This window comes from Asterias amurensis, chromosome 10 (assembly GCF_032118995.1).
Source record: "Asterias amurensis chromosome 10, ASM3211899v1".
Taxonomy (NCBI): domain Eukaryota; kingdom Metazoa; phylum Echinodermata; class Asteroidea; order Forcipulatida; family Asteriidae; genus Asterias; species Asterias amurensis.
The window spans coordinates 20,469,347-20,490,008 of NC_092657.1; the positions used below are offsets into that span (position 1 = coordinate 20,469,347).

At 38.8% G+C, this 20,662-nt stretch overlaps 1 protein-coding gene across 1 annotated transcript in view; it reads right to left on the bottom strand.

The window, feature by feature from the left end:
- The window catches only part of LOC139943164 (uncharacterized), a 59,580-nt gene that overhangs the window by 21,393 nt on the left and 17,525 nt on the right, over positions 1–20,662 (bottom strand). The window contains exon 2 of the mRNA XM_071939983.1: positions 1,424–1,795. Coding sequence (XP_071796084.1) covers positions 1,424–1,795 — 372 coding nt within the window. The remainder of the gene's footprint in view (positions 1–1,423; positions 1,796–20,662) is intronic.

The window sequence follows — 20,662 nt, forward strand, 5'->3', positions numbered from 1 at the left end:
AGGATTTTACCTGGTAAGTCTGCTGCCACCAAGCGCCCCTTAAGTCTCCCATTAACTTATGGTTAGGTATCAATATATGTTTGGTTTGCGGTAACACCTTGTGTGTATCTACATGTTGGGTAGAGTTTGTTCTTTAAAGAACTGTCGAGAGACCTCCCAGTTCTGAAAAGAACTGTCCTACTTGTTGATTGGCGGAAGGTATTAATTGGCTGGGACTTCTACGTTACTTACTAACCTTCTTGTTATTGTCACACCATAAACAGTTTCTATTCTGTTTAAAACTTAATCTTATTTGTCACTGTGTATTTTTTCCTGTTTATATTTTTATTTTACATATGTATTTATTTTTATTTTTATTTTTTTATAGTGAGATTCACACTGGACACTTTTATATTTTATTTTTAGCGGGATGTCTTTAATAACATGAATTTAATTGAATTGAATTTGTTTGTAGACAATGACCCCAATTTTACTGCTTATCCAGTAAACCTATAAGTAGAATAGTTAAACCAAAGTGATAAAATTAGCTCAGTTATTTGTCCACCTGCCTCCTACTCTGGAGACTTTAATTTTAATCCCGGCTCAGACAGGATTTCATTGTCAGTCCCTACCTGCGTGTGGGTTTTCCCTATTGGGGTTCCTATTTCAAACTACAAACTTTAAATGTGTTAACCCATGTCCACCTGACTGTTAATTGCACAAAAATATAAATCCTGCCTAAGCAACAACAACAACAACAACAACAAAATAAAACAACATCAACATAAAACAACAGCATACAACTACAACATCAACTGAACAACAACAACAGCAGCAGTACGACTGCAGCTGGATTATCAACATCAACATAAACTACTATACATAATTAACACAAACAGCAACAACGACAGTGACAACGACAGCGACAGCGACAGCGACAGCGACAGCGACAGCGACAGCGACAGCGACAGCGACAGCGACAGCGACAGCGACAGCGACAGCGACAGCGACAGCGACAGCGACAGCGACAGCGACAGCGACAGCGACAGCGACAGCGACAGCGACAGCGACAGCGACAGCGACAGCGACAGCGACAGCGACAGCGACAGCGACAGCGACAGCGACAGCGACAGCGACAGCGACAGCGACAGCGACAGCGACAGCGACAGCGACAGCGACAGCGACAGCGACAGCGACAGCGACAGCGACAGCGACAGCGACAGCGACAGCGACAGCGACAGCGACAGCGACAGCGACAGCGACAGCGACAGCGACAGCGACAGCGACAGCGACAGCGACAGCGACAGCGACAGCGACAGCGACAGCGACAGCGACAGCGACAGCGACAGCGACAGCGACAGCGACAGCGACAGCGACAGCGACAGCGACAGCGACAGCGACAGCGACAGCGACAACAACAACAACAACAACAACAACAACATACTTGCATCAATTTGTTGAAGCTCAAACCAAAATCTGGTGGTGACGTCTTTCTCTCCTCCGTGGTCATTGGTCCAATATTCTATTTGTATCACGTGACTTGAAGAATAGACGGTGTGAACTTTGACACCACGAACGATGTTGAGTATCCCATCAACGTTGTTACTACCGTCTGTTTGGACGTTTCCAATCGTCATTCCATCACCGTAGCCGATATGCAAATCTCGCACGGTCAGCTTAATTTGCATATCAGAAGAAGAAGTTATCAGCCAATTGCAGTAGAGCAATTCGGTGACGTCAGACGGGTAGTTAGGAGACTTCAACTGGTATGGTTCAGTAGGGTGAAGCTGGATATCTGTGTTGCCGCAGCCAAATTCTAAAGAAGAAAAAGTAAGAAGATTTAAAGACATGATTACATGATTTTATAGCTGATGTTTGCGGTAGTGTATAAATCTCTCTTGAGAAGTGTGGGTTCTGAAAAGAACCAGTGACTGTTTCAGTGTGCCCTTTCGTACTCAGGATCTACTGAAACAGGGTTACTAAAAACAAACCATGAAGCGACAGCAGTACTAGTTAAAGGGTGGCTCCAATGCTTTTTTTAAATTCATTTAAACGATTTAACACGACTTTTAAACCTAACATATTTTTAAATTTTTTTATTAAATGCGCAAGTATTTTAAAAACGGTTTTAAAGTGATTAGGGGAACCCGCCCCGCGTCTAAAAGGGAGCCTTTGTTTGTATAAACGTGACGTCATGTCGGTAACCCGAGCTGTACGTCCGTGTGCATAGTACATGTACACACGTGTGCAGTGTGGTCTGGTACCTAGGCGCGTGTAGCTAGGGACCAGACTTTTTTTGCCGATGATTTTGTTTGTATTCCCGACATGACGTCGATGGTAGGGGGGCGGTAACAATCAACAAAACTTATTCGCTAAGTACACGAGTTAGATATATCGGGAATAAACAAAACACATTCTATTGATGTTCAAAACATATTTCAGAAGTAAATGACAGCAAAATTAAATGTTTTATTCGAATTTACTGCAGCATCCCTTTAATAAAGCTACCAAAACAAGTTACATACAATAAGGGGATCTTGCCTCGTTTGAGAGCCAGAACACCATTAGTGTGCTACCCTTACGTAAGGTCTGATTACTGAGTAATATAAATTATAAATCCTCATGACTTAATTTTTTTTATAAAGCCAACATGCTCTATCCACTGGATCATTGGTGTTATTGGACATGTATTGGTAGTGCCGAAAAATTAAATGTTGGGTCCCTTCCTAGGAGCTAAGTTCGATCGAGGGACTGCAGTTTATTTGTCGACCATTTAGCGATTTCGCCTGGTATCCAAAATGTATTGAATGCATTATAGGTTACCGTATTGGTTGACGAGCGGTCAATGATCAAACTTGTCCCATGCTGTACCATAGTATTGAGTGATATCTTCTCTCCGTTCAACTTCTTGTATTGGTATCGTTCGCACTCACTAGTGCCAGAGGGCTCTATACTGTGTCCACTTTCAAGAGCATTGACGGATCTGTCTAGTCTATCTGACCGTACTTTTTATTTTGTCAGCACCGTTTTGTATTGCTGCAGGTTTATGGCGTGATGCCCTCATAGTATCCGTTTGGCTAAAGCCAGCTTTTTGTTCACAGGATGTGGAGCACTCAGTTTTTCTTCACTCACTCAAAAAGGAATAATTTCCATTATACTCGTCACGGTTGGGCAATTGACCTATTGTGGCTATAGCATCTTGTAAACCCAGAAGGCTTCGCAAACTAATATTGTTGATCAACAATAAGTTATCCAAAATAGCAAATCTGAAACATTTTGGATGAATTAAGGCGAAGAGTGAGAACAAAATAACCCAGGATCCAAACTCGAGCGATAGTATAATTTTTGAATACTCTTTAAACTGAAAATGACGTTTTTGTATTTCAAGGCAGCAATGCCGGGTAGTCTATTCAGCTTATTTTTTAGCTTTGCAAACATGGACCCCAAATCCAGATTTAAATTTGAGTCCAAAACCGAAAGAAATTGGGTTACAAATGTTGGAAACAAAAGGCCTCCAGAAACGTGATACTGATGCTTGAAAAGAGGTTAGCAAGGGGATACCGAACCCAACCCGTTCGATACCACAATGTCATAGCATGTCCCTATTTATCACACAAAAAATGTCTTGGAAAGCAGACGATTGTCTGAGATTAAAAAAAGGAAAACCTAAACCGATTGAAGCGTCTAAGAAGCAGATTCTATAGCAATGAATCGAACCATAAGAATTCAACTCTGTAACTGAGCCCCAGGGAATTCCAGAAAGCAAGAATTGAGGCAAGCATTTGTTTCCCACCTTGGAACAAAAGACTGGAAGTTGAAAAGACGTCAACGAAATATAAAGCGAGTGTCCTTTGAAAAAGAGATCTCCCAAAAGCAGATTATCAACCAAAAGTTATTTCAGAAATGCCATTGCCGTCTTAGTCATGTTTACGTCAATAGTAGATATCACACTCTCGACGGATTAAGTTTCAACGTGTAAATATATTTCGGATTTGAGGCATTGCATGGTGAGGTATCAATTATTTGGTTTACGGTAACACCATGTGTGTATCTAAATGTCTGATGGATTATGTTCTTTGAGAACTTGTCTTACTTTATATTCTAATAGCACGATTTCAGATTTACAGTCTCCTGACGATGAATAGAGCAAGCTAATCGAAACATTGAGACCAATTTAGAATTCACTCCGTGGTAGTGAAGTTAATAACAAGAAGTCCCCTTGATCATGGAGGAAGGAATAGAAGGAGCTCGAACGAAGGGACTTTAAAAAAAGTCGAACCCGTGGTACCGCGGTCGTTTAACGACACCTCGTAATAACCCACATACATTATAAAGACAATGGGCGACCTGGCGTATGTGAGTTTGCGCGTGCGCACTTGGTTCTTCACTTAACCATGGTGTCCTATGTCGTATGGATATAATACAGAACAAACAACTTTTTTGAGACCTGATAAAAATTTTGTATACTTGTGCTCACCAAATCGAAAAACACAATTGAATACAACCACCCTCGTGTGCTAATGCCCAAATTTTGAACCACCGCTAGTGACCGGAAAGTCACAAAAAATGTAAAAATATGCCATGATGTTTCCGTGAAACACCACAAACGGTAAATGAAAACGTGTATATTCACAATTCTTGTCTCCAATGATTCAACTTTACAAGCAGGCAAGAGCGCAGACTGGCGGTACCACACGTTCTGTACATGCAAAGAGATTTAATCCCGCTCGTTAATCGGCCGTCCAGCTTGAGGTCCCCTTTCTTTTTCCACTGGCCAGACAAGGGCATTGTCAGAATATTATTTTGTTACTCTGCGGTTTTGCGGGTCGTTCGAGCTCCTTCTCTTCCTTCCTCCATGCCTTGATCAACTAAAGCAAGTAGTCCTGGTCGAATGACCACCTTCCGCACAGGTAGTTAAACAACAAGATTTTTCCATTTCAGAACTGAGAGTCTCCCAAATTTCCCAAGTCTACCCAGCGGGAGCAAAATAAGAAACAAAACAAGTTCTCAAAAGAACATAATCTACCAAACGGGCAAAATAGACTTATATCACGCTGCCTCCAACTTGGTCATGTTCTTTGTGTCGAATACCAATTATGAATGCTTATAATCATCATGCGATTAGGAACCAGACTACTTTGTTTTTTTTAGCCCCGGTTTGGTAACAATGAAATCAATGGGAGAAATTCAAGATGGCTGCACCGTGATAAAGGTCTATACTTGGTGTACTATTTAATGAATTAACAGAACCTGCGAACAATCCTAACCCAAACCTCTGTTACTTGTTCATTTAGGATAAAGAGCTGTGGGTCGGGTCAGCCAAGACATTATAGGGTGCGTTCGATCAGCTTCCCTGGGTCGACCCCGCGGCACTCGATTGAGCGCCCGACATAAGCTATTCGAACGATCACACTTGTCCTCTCTTGGTGACGACATGCTTATCGGGTCACCCCAAGTGACCCACTCCACAAGCAGGGCACTGTGGGCTGGCCCGGGTGAGCCCCTGGAATTACATCAAATATTTTGAGTAGTTACCAATAGTGTCCAGTGCCTTCGTGTATCACAACTTATATATAAAATAACAAACCTGTGAAAATTTAGGCTCAATCGGTCATCTGAGTCGGAAAAAAAATAACGGGAAAACCCATTATTGTTTCCGCACGTTTTGCCGTGTCATGACATGTGTTTACTTTAAATCCGTAATTCTCGTTGTCGAGAATTTATAATTGTTTAAATGTTTTCTCAAAAAGTAAAGCATTTCATGGAATAATATTTCAAGAGAAGTCTTTCACAATTACCTTCTGTATAAACCCTTTAAATTATTTGTAAATCTGTGAACTTTTATTTATTTTTCTATTCCGAAAGTGTATATAATGGCTTTAACCAAAGTACCAGCAACTAACTTTTTAAAAATATCCTAAATAGAACTGATTCTAAAAAGTGTAGTTCGAAAGTGTCAAATTTCCCGTTTACTTCGTGAACTGTTCAAAATGGCGGAACGTGCTCATTCATGTAGCGAAGTAATGGATACATAAAGCATTTCCAGCCCATTAATACTACTAATAAATAATTCTTAATGGAACGGACATTTTTATGCTATGGATTGGAAATAATGATTTGTGAGGTACATTTGGGTCGTACAAAAATGTTTTTAAGGATGTAATGGATCGGAAATAGCGATTTGTCTGACAGTAATGTGTTTTTTTTCCCGACCGAAATGAGTCAGAAATGTAAAAAAAATATAGAATGTTGTCAGACATAGAAATTGTTGTAGAAATTTAATTACAAATAGTAAAACAATTAATATAAGTTTGTTAAATTTATAGAGTTTTATAAATTTAATAATTTGTTTTAAATAAATTTAATAAATTTATTATTACCAAAAGTGTACAATGTCCTCAAAGACACGTCTTCGCACTTACTGTATCTCAACATATGAATAAGATAACAAACCTGTGAAAATTTGAGCTATATTGGTCGTCAAAAATGAAAGAAAAAAAAAATGAAAAAAAAAAAAACTTTCTTCTTTCTCGAAAACTACGTCACTTCAGAGGGAGCCGTTTCTCACAATGTTGTATACTACCAACCTCTCCCAACACTTGTTACCAAGTAAGGTTTTATGTTGATAACTATTTTTGTCCACTGCCTTTACAGATTTGACAAAAAGTTCAGCAAACGTGCCCTTTTCATCACTGCTAAGACAGTGATTGATCCACGTTACACCTTCGAGCATTATACTCTGACACTCTCGAGTTTCAACGTGTCAAACCATACAAAGTGCATTCCCGACGTCTGAACAAAATGGCCAACGAAAAAAAATAATCTTGAACAATGAGATTATGATGGTGGAATAAAAAGATGATCGTTATTTGCCCACGGGCTGTTACGTTACTCGATTTGGGGTCGTCTGTGTGATAATAAATAGCAGCATTTCTAAACAAGCAGCGTAAGCCTTTAAAGGGACACGTTGCTTTGGATCGGGCGAGTTGGTCTATGAAAGGCGTTTGAAACCGTTTGTTATAAAATGGACATTTCGAACATATAGTCCCACCATAGAGCTATATATAGCTCTATGAGTCCTACATACATTGCAGGAAATACAGTTTGCTCAACCGTCAGGGGCGTCACTGAGTGATGGATATGCACGCTTTAAGAAGCCAGTATTATTTTATGGGTTAGAAAGATGTTTTAAAGTAGAATATAATGATCCACACAAGTAATATTTCTCGAAATTGCACGGTGTCCCTTGAAAGTACTGGAGACTATTGGTAATTACGCAAAGTAACTGTACGCATAAAGACTTACTCAAAATAACTGTACGCATAAAGACTTACTCAAAATAACTGTTAGCATAAAGACTTACTCAAAATAACTGTTAGCATAAATACTTACTCAAAATAACTGTTAGCATAAATACTTACTCAAAATAACTGTTAGCATAAATACTTACTCAAAATAACTGTTAGCATAAATACTTACTCAAAATAACTGTTAGCATAAATACTTACTCAAAATAACTGTTAGCATAAATACTTACTCAAAATAACTGTTAGCATAAATACTTACTCAAAATAACTGTTAGTATAAAGACTTACTCAAAATAACTGTTAGTATGAAGACTTACTCAAAATAACTGTTAGCATAAATACTTACTCAAAATAACTGTTAGCATAAATACTTACTCAAAATAACTGTTAGCATAAAGACCTACTCAAAGTAACTGTTAGCATAAAGACTTACTCAAAATAACTGTTAGTATAAAGACTTACTCAAAATAACTGTTAGCATAAAGACTTACTTGTGTAACGAGTAATGGGGAGTGGTTGATAGTATTAAACATTGTGAGAAACGGCTCCCTCGAAATAACGTAGTTTTTTGAGAAAGAAGTAATTTCTCATTAAAATATTTGAACTGAACCGCCAGACCTGAGGTATCACAATTAGGTTAGCGACAAGGATGTTTTTTCTTCCATCTCTATCGCAACTCCGCGACCAATCGAGTGAAAATTGCCACGGGTTTGTTATTCTGTGCATATGTTGAGATACACCAAGCGAGGTGACTGGTCTTTGACAACTATCGAAGGTGCCCAGGGGTCGATTTCACAAAGAGTCAGGACTAGTCCTAACTTAGGACTAGTCCTAGGAGGTATACAAATTGCATGGATAGTCCTAAGTTAGGACGTGTAACTGGTCCTAACTCGAGATAAGACTAGTCCCAACTCTTTGTGAAATCCACTCCTGTGCCTTTAAATACGTCGTAAACTACCACTGCACGCAAATTTGTGGAGTCTAATTTTTGAAAACCAGAAAATGGCCGACCGTAATATATCGCAAAGTAAATGGAAACAACGCAATTTCGAGGCATGTTTATGTGAATAATTATAGTCTATACTTGCAAAACATCTTTGTTTACCATATACAGACAGTTTGAAATGGTTTTCATAGACCAACTCGCCCGATCAAACTCGTCCGTGTCCCGCAAACCGAATCTGAGCACACAGACCAGGGACCAATTTCGTAGAGCTTCTTAAGCACACAATTTTTCTTAAGCAAAAAAATCCTTGCTTAGTAAATTCAGATTACCGTCCAAGAATCCACTCAATTGTTATGCTAAGTGAACAACAGCTAATTACCAGTCACAATCAATGTATATGGCATAACATTTTGGCCAGTAACATGTGTAAAATAAGCGAGCTGCTTTCGTGCTTAAGCAACATTTTTGCTTAAGCAGCTCTATGAAAGTTGCCCCTGTCGAGAGCGGTGTCCAAGTTGGTACAGCCGGTAGACTGATGTTATACAGGTTATTACCAAAATTTACACAAAAAACATTGACATTGTAAACGCCTGGAAGCGTGTGTGTGCCGCCAAACCGAGAGCAATGCTTTTACAAGTGACGTCTGTCTGTGGGTAAAGGCTCTGAACAAATTTTGTTATATAGTCAAAGACAAGTGTTCTCACTTGGTGTATCTCAACACGCTTAAAATAACAAACCTGTGAAAATGTAACTCAATTGGTCGTCGAATGTGCAAGAAAACGATAAAAAACACCCTTAAGCATTCAGCTGAAGCATTGTATTATTTGGGTGAGAAATTACCCCTTTCTCAAAAACTACACTACTTCAGGGGTAGCCGTTTCTCACAATGTTTCATACTATCAATAGATCTCCATTGCTCGTTACCAAGTAAGTTTAATTCCCACCCAAATGCTCATCCACCCAGCGCTACTTAAGGGATTTGGGTACTTTTCAAAATGTCCATAGATTTACATTAAACTTACAGGGTTTGAAGATAATGATAGTGGAAAGCTTCTCTTCAAATATTACTTACTGAGGTGCTGTAGTTTTTAAGAAATGAGTGAAACAATGTCATGAAAAAACGTTTGTAAATGCTTAAAATAATTTCCGTCTCATGAGACGAACATTATTTTCGTGACATTGTTTTACTCATTTCCCCAAAACTACAGCACCTCAGCACGTAATATTTTCAGGGAAGCTTTCTACTATCATTAAATCTTCAAACTGTGTAAGTTTAGTGTAAATCTGTGGACATTGTGTTTTTGTCCTACAAAAAGTACATACACCCTTTAAGCTCCACCACCGACTGCAGTCCAGCATTCTCATGAAGACGAGCAGAGAATACTGTTTGAAACGTCGAGACCCAACCGGCTCCTTTCCAAGCCAACACTCACCCTAAGAGATTTACACATGGTTGTACCCACAAGTTTACTATTTTGGTTTTATAGTTTCTTCTTGTTTCTCCACACCATGCATAGCTTCAAACAATACTTACCACGTAAGTTGTTTGAGAATAATTCATCTGAGTAGTTACCAATAGTGTCCAGTGCTTTTAAATTTGCTGCATCAGTTTGTGTGCTGAGCAGTTAGATAGATAAGTATACTGTTTTGATAAAATTGTATTGTTTATAAGAGGTGGACTACACTATACAAAAAAAAAATGTTGAACCGAAGGATTTAAGCTAGGTCTGGAGAGCACATCTTTTTTGATGACAGTTTTTGGACTTTTGCCCTTCCCTGGACGGCCTGTGCTTGTTTTATTGTTTTGCTTTTTTTTGTCCGAAGAAATAAAATAAATAAATAAATAAATAAATAAATTAATAAATAAATTTAGTTCGTACGGATGGTATGGTGAGGAGATGTTGTGATGATGAACGGAGTGGACGGGCTGGTACTAAAAGGGATGATGAAGTAAGACAGGTAGCTGGGGCATGTTCCATGGATTGCTTTAAAAGTAGTGTTGAGAAGATTGTATTGAATTCTACAAGAGATGGGAAGCCAGTGTAATTCTTTAAGAACCGTAGTGATGTGTGTGCGCTTAGTAGAACGTGAAAACAGACGGGCAGCGGAATTCTGGATATGTTTAAGTTGAGCTATGTATTTTTGGGGAATGTCAAACAAGAGAGAGTTGCAGTTATCCAGAAGAGAGCTAACAAATGAGTGGCCCAGAATCTCTGTAGTTTGCTTATTGAGAAGATGGCGCACTTTGCCGATTCTATAAAGTGCGAACGAGGCTTTGCGACATACTATGTTCATATGCTGGCGTATAGATAGATGGCTGTCTATGGTGATAAAGCCCACGTCACTGAGACGAGACCGGAAAACCCAAACCGTGTTTGTGGTTTGCAGTTTGAATCTTCGCTTTACTGACATAAAAGAGTTGTGCCAGAAAAGCCATTAAGCCAACCTGATCCACGTCAAATCTGCCAAAACAACTCAAAATCGCTGTCAATTCTCAGAAACCGCCTCATTGTTAAACAGAAAACACCTCCCAGCATTAATTGCTTCGTCGTGTACGGCCCTTTTCGAAACAACGTCTACGACTTCAGATTTGGCTCAGGCTAGCTTGGCCCGCGGTTATTTTGACAACATTGCGCGTGCTTTGCATACGCGCCCAGGGCTTCAAAGGACGGAGCCTGAAGCCGAATCCAAAGCCGAAGCCGTGGTTTAGAAAATGGTCTATGAATCCCCAGAGCACATTCTAGTTTGTATTATTTACTAACAACGTGAGTTAAGTGCTTGAAGTCTAATCCATTTTAAGGAAAGTGTTTTGTACTTTGTTTTGATGGTGAGAATGATTTGGGGTGAGGCTTAAAGTGGCTGTTTTGCTCCTTGCCACTTATCCGGTGTATATAGACGATGTAACCTGTGACATCACATGCTTACAAAAGAGCCACAGAGCCTGGACTTTCTGCAGGCACGATTTGTACATAGCTCAATGGAAGAAAACATAAAATCTTATTATTTTATGGAGATTGCACTGGTGTAGTGTGTCTTATTCTGATGATGAAAGGAGGGCACATCTCAAACAAGTTCAAGCTTTACTTTCACAACTCTTGGTTTTATGTGAGAATTAAGACACAACATGTCAACTTTCTCATAGGACCAGTGTGTTTACTGTGTAGTATATTGCCTGCCAGAATACTCAAAGAATGTACAAGGTCACACACAACTGTTCACATGGTCTATAGGGAAGAGTGAATTCTTGTTGGTCAAGGTTTGACAAGAACCAAGATATTTTCAACTGATCAGGGCCCAATTCCATAAAGCTATTTAAAGGAACACGTTGCCTTAGATCGGTCGAGTTGGTCTTTGAAAAGCGTGTGTAACCGTTTTTATAAAATGCATATGGGTAGAAAGATGTTGTAAAAGTAGAATACAATGATCCACACAAACATGCCTCGAAATTGCGTGGTTTTCCTTTTACCTTGTCAACTAACACGTCGGCCATTTCTGGGGGGTCAAAATTTTGACTCCCATAAATGGCCGACCATGTTGTTAGTTCGTACAGTAGAAGGAAAACCACGCAATTTCGAAGCAAACTTGTGTGGATCATTGTAGTCTACTTTTAAAACATCTTTCCAACCATATGCATTTTATAAAAAACGGTTACAAACGCTTTTGTTTTGACCAACTCGTCCGATCCAAGGCAACGTGTTCATTTAATGGCCGACTTCGTGCTTACTGTGCGATTTCCATTTCATAGCGCTGTTAAAGAGCCAATAAAGGATGATCTCAGTATGTCAACTGTTACCTATTTATGGCCAAATATACATCGCAGATACAGGTTAATAACCATTTTACTCTCAAAATTTGCGTTGAGTAATAACTATCTCGAGTCAAAAATGCACCCGGCCGCGCGGCATTTTCAGCCGAGAGTCAATACGGCTTATCTATTATAATGACCCTGGACGCCAGTGACGAATTTCCCCTATTGGTGTTGAACACAGTTCTCCAGCTTTGGCATTTCCACACAAAATAGCCACTGACGTCACGATTCCTTTGTCGCGCGGGTTTGTTTGACCCAACGTTTTTCAGAAATTTGGCTTGGAGCGTTCTGGAGAAAACCCATTTTTACCATGTTTTAACGTGAGGTAAGATACTCGTTATATTTGTTATGTTTCCTGGATGGACTGCAGCTGTTGGAAAACTGTAATATGTATATATTTGAGATCATCCTTTATTGGCTGCCAACATTCCAATTTTTATACTGCACGGGAATGAATTACGTCACTATGCAAAACCACAGTGGACGCAACTTTTCTTGCTTACTTATACGCTTATGCTTAAGCAATTTCTGTCTATGAGCGTAGAAGTGATAAAACAAGAACTGCAACCCTATTTGTTTTAGACTATAGCAAAGCAACAAAACCACCCGAATTCGACTTAACATGTTGAGAACATACGAAGACCGCCCACATAACGCAAGACTCTCATTTGGTGTAAAGAGTGCTGGCACGTTAATCTGGAGAATACAGGGTCAAATAGAACGTTATCACGCTGTCACCACCTTGGTCATGTTCCCTTTTTCCATAAGAGTATGAATACTAACATGCATTGCGCAAACATGGCACCAGACTATTGTTTTAATAGTCTCAGTTTGGTTACAATGAGTTGGAATGGAGTAAAATCAAGATGGCCACACAGTGATAAAGGTCTATAACGTTAATTATATCTAGTACGTTTTTAGTTGTTAACCCCAAAGGGGTGGATTTCACAAAGGTAGTCCTAACTTAGGACTAGTCCTAGGCAATGCTAAGAGATAGGACCAGTCCTAAGTTAGGATGAGTATAATACTGGTCCTAACTTAGGACTGGCCCTATCTCTTAGCATTGCCTAGGACTAGTCCTAAGTTAGGACTACCTTTGCGAAATCCACCCCAGTTTTCTTTGTGGCTTGTTACCTGGCACGTGTGTAGTTTATGTATGAACCAAGGTATTCTAACTGTAACCCACACAAGAGGCTACCATTGTGGTGTACAATGGTTTTTACACATTGCTGTGCCATTGTCTTGCGCTCTGCCTGGTACTGCAAAGGAATGTGCTGGGATTTTTGAGGTTTTGACTGAGGTGGCACCAGCATCCATTGCTGTGTTGCTGCTGCGTCGATGCCTGGTCAATCATGTAATGGTACTGCATACAACATCATTCTGTACATAACAAGTATGCATAATTACTCGGGAAGTTTAAAAATGGGCCAAATTTTTACAGGGATTTTTACGCCAAAGAGTATTTGAACAGAGAACAGCTGTATGTTTAGAGTCACCGGGGTCAAGTGGTTAGACTGCAACTAGAAGGTAAGGTTGTGGGTTCGATTCCTACCACGCTATATAAACAGCTGGTTTCACATTGACTGCAATATTCATTATCTAGTAGGTTATGCAATTAAAGCCATTGGACAATTTCGGTAAACAGTATTGTCCAAAGGCCCACACTTCGTGTATCACAACTTATAAACATAACAAACCTGTGAAAATTTAGGCTCAATCGGTCAATCGGAGTCGGGAGAAAATAACGGGGAAAACCCACCCTTGTTTCCGCACGTTTCGCCGTGTCATGACATGTGTTTAAAATAAATCCGTAATTCTCGACAACGAGAATTGATAATTGTTTTAATGTTTTCTCAAAAAGTAAAGCATCTCATGGAATAACATTTCAAGAGAAGTCGTTCACCATTACCTTCTGTAAACCCTGTAAGTTATTTGTAAATCTGTGTTGTTTTGTTCTGTTCCGAAGGTGTATAATGGATTTAACACCATTTTAAAGATAATCCCCAAGTGAGTTGGGGTGGTTCTGAAAAGAAAATCCGTGGGAATCAACTCAGAACTCAGAACCGCCCCAACTCATCATTACATGGTTACATCAAACCTTACTGTATCGTATTTCCACCATGCAAAGTTTCAAATTCTGATGCTTAATAATAATAATATGAAGCATGTATAGCGCTCTACGGAGAACAGAGCGCTTTACATGAGACCATGCAAAAAAAAAAAAAAAAAAAAAAAAAAGAGGATGGGTGGGGAATAGAAATGTCTTGAGGAGGCTTTTGAATACAGGCAACGAGATCGCCTCTCTCAGACCCGCGGGGAGCTCATTCCATAGGTGAGGGGCAGCTATGGAGAATGAGCTGTCCCCAGCTTTCCGTCTAGTTCTAGGAACGGAAAGCCGGGTCTGATACTTATTGTTGTTAAGTTGCCGAATCACAAGAAAACTACAGTAATACATTTTTATTCGCTACAGTTACGTTATGTACCTAGCCATGTGACTCTCAGCAGGCAGAGGGGATGAGGTCAGCATGGACTGCATAATATGGTGTTGGGTAAGTTGTTTAAATAATGTACTTACGAATGTAGTCCAAAAACTAATTCTCAGGAATGGAAATAAACATTTCCATTGTTGGCATTGCCGACCGACTGATAGCAAAACAATCGATTGTGTCAAAACAAATTGCGACAAAATTCATTATTTTCTTGTTATGATTCATGAACTGAAATATCTCTTAAGCTCAACTTATTTTTGAATATTTCGTGAGTATCATGTCTACAAGCTATGGCTATTCTATTTTGATTTGTATATATTATGGCTAGTCGTAGTTTTCCAACCTCGGTTTAATTTGGGCTGTGACGTTGCAATAGAACGGTTTATAACACCCCTTACAAATTCTGTCTTTTCATTGGTTTAAAGCGCGTCACATGACATGTCTTAAGTTTTACTATAAACGCGACCGTGTGATAGTGCATCCATTGCCGTGTGATAGTCCGACGACTATTACACGGCGTGCAGTCCCAAGACGTCCGTTGACCTGTACGATGATGATAAATAATAGTCTGTAACCATTTCGGATTACATGACATTACATGCAGCACAGTAAAAGTTTTCGCAATTTGCATTCCCGTTGTCCGTGGATTGTAGCATTCGGGTCTGTAACTTAATAGTACAGTATTAGAAATGTTGTTGGTGTTATAAAACAAATATTGACTGCTTTTACTCGTGCAATGGTTAAAAACTATGACTCCCTCGGTGATCCCCGGAGCGTTCTATTTTCCCCTTCGCCTCGGGAAAATAAAACGCTCCGGGGATCACCTCGGGAGTCATAGTTTTAACCATAGCACTCGAAGCAGTCAATAATTGTATTCTATAATAATGGTAAACTGCAAACACTTAAATGTATGGTGCTCCTTTAAGACGGTATAACCAGACAGTGATATTTTGCGAAGCTTTTGGATCAATACTATTATACACGCTCCAGACGACTCCGTGTATTATTTGTCATGCAGACACATTTATCCTTAACGGTTGTACGATAATAACATGTATAGGGCAGCTATCTTGGACATATTATGGTCGCCGTGAGGATCATAATTTCCAAACCTAAACCCCAGGTGGTAAATATCCCCAAGCGGTTAGACCCAAAACTCCGTCTAGCAAAGCGACCAAAGCCCAGTTTTATATAGACTTGATTCAAACCCCGTTATCTGGCGAGATGTCTCCAAGCATACCCGCCGCCGTCAAAATGTTGCTATGATCCCGAGTGCGGAACAGGTTTGGGAATGCAGAGCATCACAAAATACTAGATGGGCACGGGATTGCGACTTGAGCCAAGTCTAAGTTGTGTACAGCCTGTAAGCCCACAAACGTGATACGCACTGAAATATGTTGCTTAGCCAAGCCTACGGCACCAACTAAAGTAATGTGCATCTTGTTGAAAGTTTGTCATTTTGGGATAACTTGCAGCCGGTTTCTTGAAACGCTAGGATCAATCCTATCAAGTGTTAGGATGAGTAACTCATCCTAACTATAGGATTAATTTTAAGGTATGCATGCTACGGGTTGGGACTCGTCCTAAGTCATAAGATTCAACTTAAGTTGGGAAGCTATTAGGGAAATCGACGGCTGGGCCCTAGCTGATATTCATATTAGTTAACGTTGTGAAAACTGGTACCAGCTCAATAGTTGCTAAGCAAGGACATTTTGTCAAGTTGAACTCTCTACTAAACAGCTTTTTGAAATTTGGGCCCATATTGTGGGCATCAAAGAAGGTAACTGATTTCTGTCAGTTAAGAAAGTCCACATACATATTCGGTGAAATTTGTTTCCACGGCTTTTTTTTTTTTTTTTTGAAGAGGATTGGCTTGGTTGTATGTGGATTACAGTACGGTTGTATTCTTGGATACTTTTTGGTAACGGGATTGTTTGTATTGATAATCATAATATCATGAACTGTAGTTTCGTGGTTCGCACAATGTGAGTCCAACAACTATTGGTAATTGTGAAAGACGTGTCTTCTCACTTAGTGTATCTCAACATATGCACAAAATAACCAACCTGTGAAAATTTGAACTCAATTGGTCGCCGAAGTTGCGAGATAACTATGAAAGAAAAAAAAAACACCCTTGTCATACGAAGTCGTGTGCTTTCAGATGCTTGATTTCGAGAAATTCACCCCCATCTCGTCTCCGCGTACCTCCCATAATCCCGTTACTCCCCACTCAGCTCCCTCTACCCACTTGCTACTTTCACACATCACTGCGCACCCTCACCAACCCCTTACTTCGCCCTACCCATGCCCCCTACTCTCTGCCGTCATTCACCCATCACCCCACCCTGCATACCTCCCCACCTCCCCTACTCTACATACTGCCATATCTAACATTGAAGTAATCCATTTAAGTGCGATCCTGACATGGACTTCCTGACTTCTTACTCCATCTTATATCAGATCCTAGTATCTCTCAGAAGACCTTTCCCCCCTAATACACTAATTGGTGATTAATTTGTCAGATGGTTCTCACGATGATGGATGATAACAAGTAGGAAGTTAAGATCATGAGTGAGTTGACGATGAGTGGAAAGATTCCCGCATGATTAGAAAGACCCATCCCAGCTCTTCATTCATATACACGTAAAATCCATCCACGCATTTCCTTTGACGATCGCAATATTTTCAACCCATACTCGTTACCATGAACAGCGCACCGTCACACTTAATAATTATTGTAATGTAAAAAAAAAAATAATAAAATAAAGGAATAATAATAATAATCCTATGCAAAGCTTCAAGCCATTCTGACAAACACTTTCTCATATAAACTCCCCCGGTTTTATCATGAACAAAAAAGTGTGCATCATTGAATTGGTCATAGAAAATACAAAAGGAAAAAGGTAGAGCAGTGAAAGAGCAAATATTTTCAGTAATATCACAACCTAAAATGTTTAGGCAACAAAAATGAATTTATTACCATAAGACGAGTTGAGAAAAGTCATTTAGCAACCGAGCGGTATTGTGTTAATTCCCCCTGATTTTTTCACCATTAATTATTTTAAAAACAAACATACAATCAAGAAAAATGCAAATATTTTTAAACATAACATAAATTATCTAAGCAAAGTTATTTGATTAAGTTAGAAAAAAGAATTTGCAAAACATCCTTTAGCAACCGAACTGTTTATGCAATCCACCAGATTTATCACAGTGAGTTATTTAAAAACAACGTGTGGAATCAAGAAAAGTGCAAACAATTTTTATTAATATTACACCAGCAATTATGTAAGCAACAATATTGGATTTAATGAGACAAAAACACTTGAAAAACATCCTTTAAGCAACGGAGCGGTATTGTGTTAATTTCTTCTGATTTTTAACGATGAATTATTAAACAACGTGGAATCAAGAAAAGTGCAAATTTTTTCATTAATATTACAACAGAAATTATGTATGCAAAAATATGGATTAACTGAGATAAAAGAACTCGAAAAACATCCTTTAAGCAACGGAGCGGTATTGTGTTTAATCCTTCTGGTTTTTAACCATGAATTATTAAACAACGTGTAATCAAGAAAAGTGCAAATATGTTCATTATTAATAAAACAGAAATTATGTAAGCAACAATATTGGATTTAATGAGACGAAAACAGTTGAGGAAAAAAAAAACATCCTTTAAGCAACAGAGCGATTCTGTCTGCAATTCCTCGGATGATTCACAATGAATTGTTAAACAACCAAGAACCAAGAAAAGTGCAAATAATTTCATTAATATTAAGCAAAACATATTGGACTTAATGAAACAGAACAGTTGAGAAACATCCTTTAAAGGAACATTACAGAATAGTTTTTTGCTTACAAAACCGTTGCTTGCAGTGCTAGCACGTTATGTAATCCACCATAATATACATAAACTGACAAACCTGTAGAAGTTTGAGATCGATCGGCCATCTGGGTCACGAGAGAATAGTGAAAAACTGATTAAAAATTTTGAATTTGCATCGATGCCAAAATTAAAATGAATAAAACGCTCACTGAGCGAAAAACTCCAAACGCGAAGTTAGATTATTTTATTTCTCATCAAATATGACATTTCAGACAGAAATATTTCAATGGATGTTTTCCACTATCATCATCATTAGACCTTGTAAGTTTGATGTAAATCTGTTATCTTCATGATTTTTGTTTCTTACCAACTCTGTAACGTTACTTTAAGCAACCGCAGGTACTGTCTGCTCTGATGTATCACAATGAATTATTAAACAAACAGAGATTCAAAAAAACGTTTTTTATTAAGTTAAACATCATACAATTTGCAATGGGTCGAGTGAACGGTTAAATCGACTGGAAGTAAAGGCATAACGGAGTGTCACGGTTGTGTAATGGAGTGTTTAAAAACACCTCAGGTGTGTTTTAGAGCAGGGTCCGTCAAAACCTGACAGCCCTGTTTTCTATTTTGTGATATTAACTCAATCAATAGTATCAGATATCTTATTCCTACGGCATTAGCCATTTTGAGATTAGGGCCCAATTTCATAAAGCTGCTTAGCTCAAAAGGTTGCTTAGCATGACATTTGTTTCTCGATGAAGACAAGAAAAAAAAGGGGAAAAAAAGAAGACAAAAAAAAGAGAAACAAAAAAATTATATTCATTTTGTATTGCTTGTTACTTGTACTCGGCTGTTGTTTATTAATCCCGAAAATCACATGGAAATGAGGTTGGTAATCCTGTTTTTATCAAGGAAGATATTTCTTGCTAAGCACATTGTTGTCATTCTTTTTTCTAGTTTGTGATTATTGATCACTGCTATCAAATATCTTAGCTTACGGCATTCAAACTGGGCCCAATTTCATAGAGCTGCTAAGCACAAACATTTGCTTAGCATGAAATTTCTGCCTTGATTGTCAACCAAATTTCCACTTATTGCATATTGCTTATTACTGGTATTCGGCTGTTTGCTTATCCTGAAAATCACGTGGAAATTTGATTTGTAATCATGTTATTATCAAGCCAAAAATTTCATGCTAAGCAAATGTTTGTGCTTAGCAGCTCTTTGAAATTGGGCCCTGTGTATACATGTACATGCATATAAGTTACGCGCTATAGACTGTACATGGCCTTATTTAAAGATAACAATGTCTAGTGTTTATATTAAACTACTGGTAATATTTCTTCTGATATTACTTAAAATATTAATATCTTTCAGAACTGCGCGGTTGCTTAAGGATGTTTTTCAACTTATTTCATTAAATCAGATATTTTTGCTTTGCTATATTCGGTTATATTATTACTGAAAATATTTAGAATTTCACGCACAAATATTGACATTGGCTTTTTTTATACTACAGTTTAAGTGATGCATTAATTTCTTACTTTTCAAAAAACAATGCAGTTTTGAAAGTACCAACAATAAGTTGTCGACTTATTATGGTAATTTATCTTGCTTTGTCGTCTTTATTTCCCCGAAACTTGGACTGTTTAAACCATTTTGCAGCGCAAGAGTAAACTTTGACTTCGTCTGAACAGGGGTCGATTTCACAAGAAGTTAGGACTAGTCTTAACTTAGGACTAGTCCTAGGAGATATACAAATTGCATGGCTAGTCCTAAGTTAGGACGAGTATATGGTCCTAACTCGAGATAAGACTAGTCCTAACTCTTTGTGAAATTCACCCCTGAAAGCGTAGGTCACCTGTCCTTTGCTGAGGCATTTCACCTCGTACGGGGCGCCGGTGGGATTTCTAATACGTCTTTGAAATGATTGAGCTTGCATTGCTGAGAATTATTCATTTTACCTCGGGGCAGTGTAGATCATTTTACATCATAATCTCAAATCGTTTAGTCTCTGATAATCAGAAAGGTCGTTATTACTTGGTTGTTCATTTGTCGTTCATCACCATACGCCTCTCTTAATATTTATGCATGAGGTACGTCACAATGCTAATCCAAAACGAGGCGATGGGCGCAGCCACTGCAAGTGATGGGGGAAGTGCGCCCATAGCCTCATTTTGGGTAAGAATTATGACGTCATGCATAAGTAAACTGCGCCAATAAAGTATCTAAACACTTACAAATGGTCCGATATATCGGAACCTGAAATAGTGTGCCAAAAAATAATTATTCTTTCCGAGT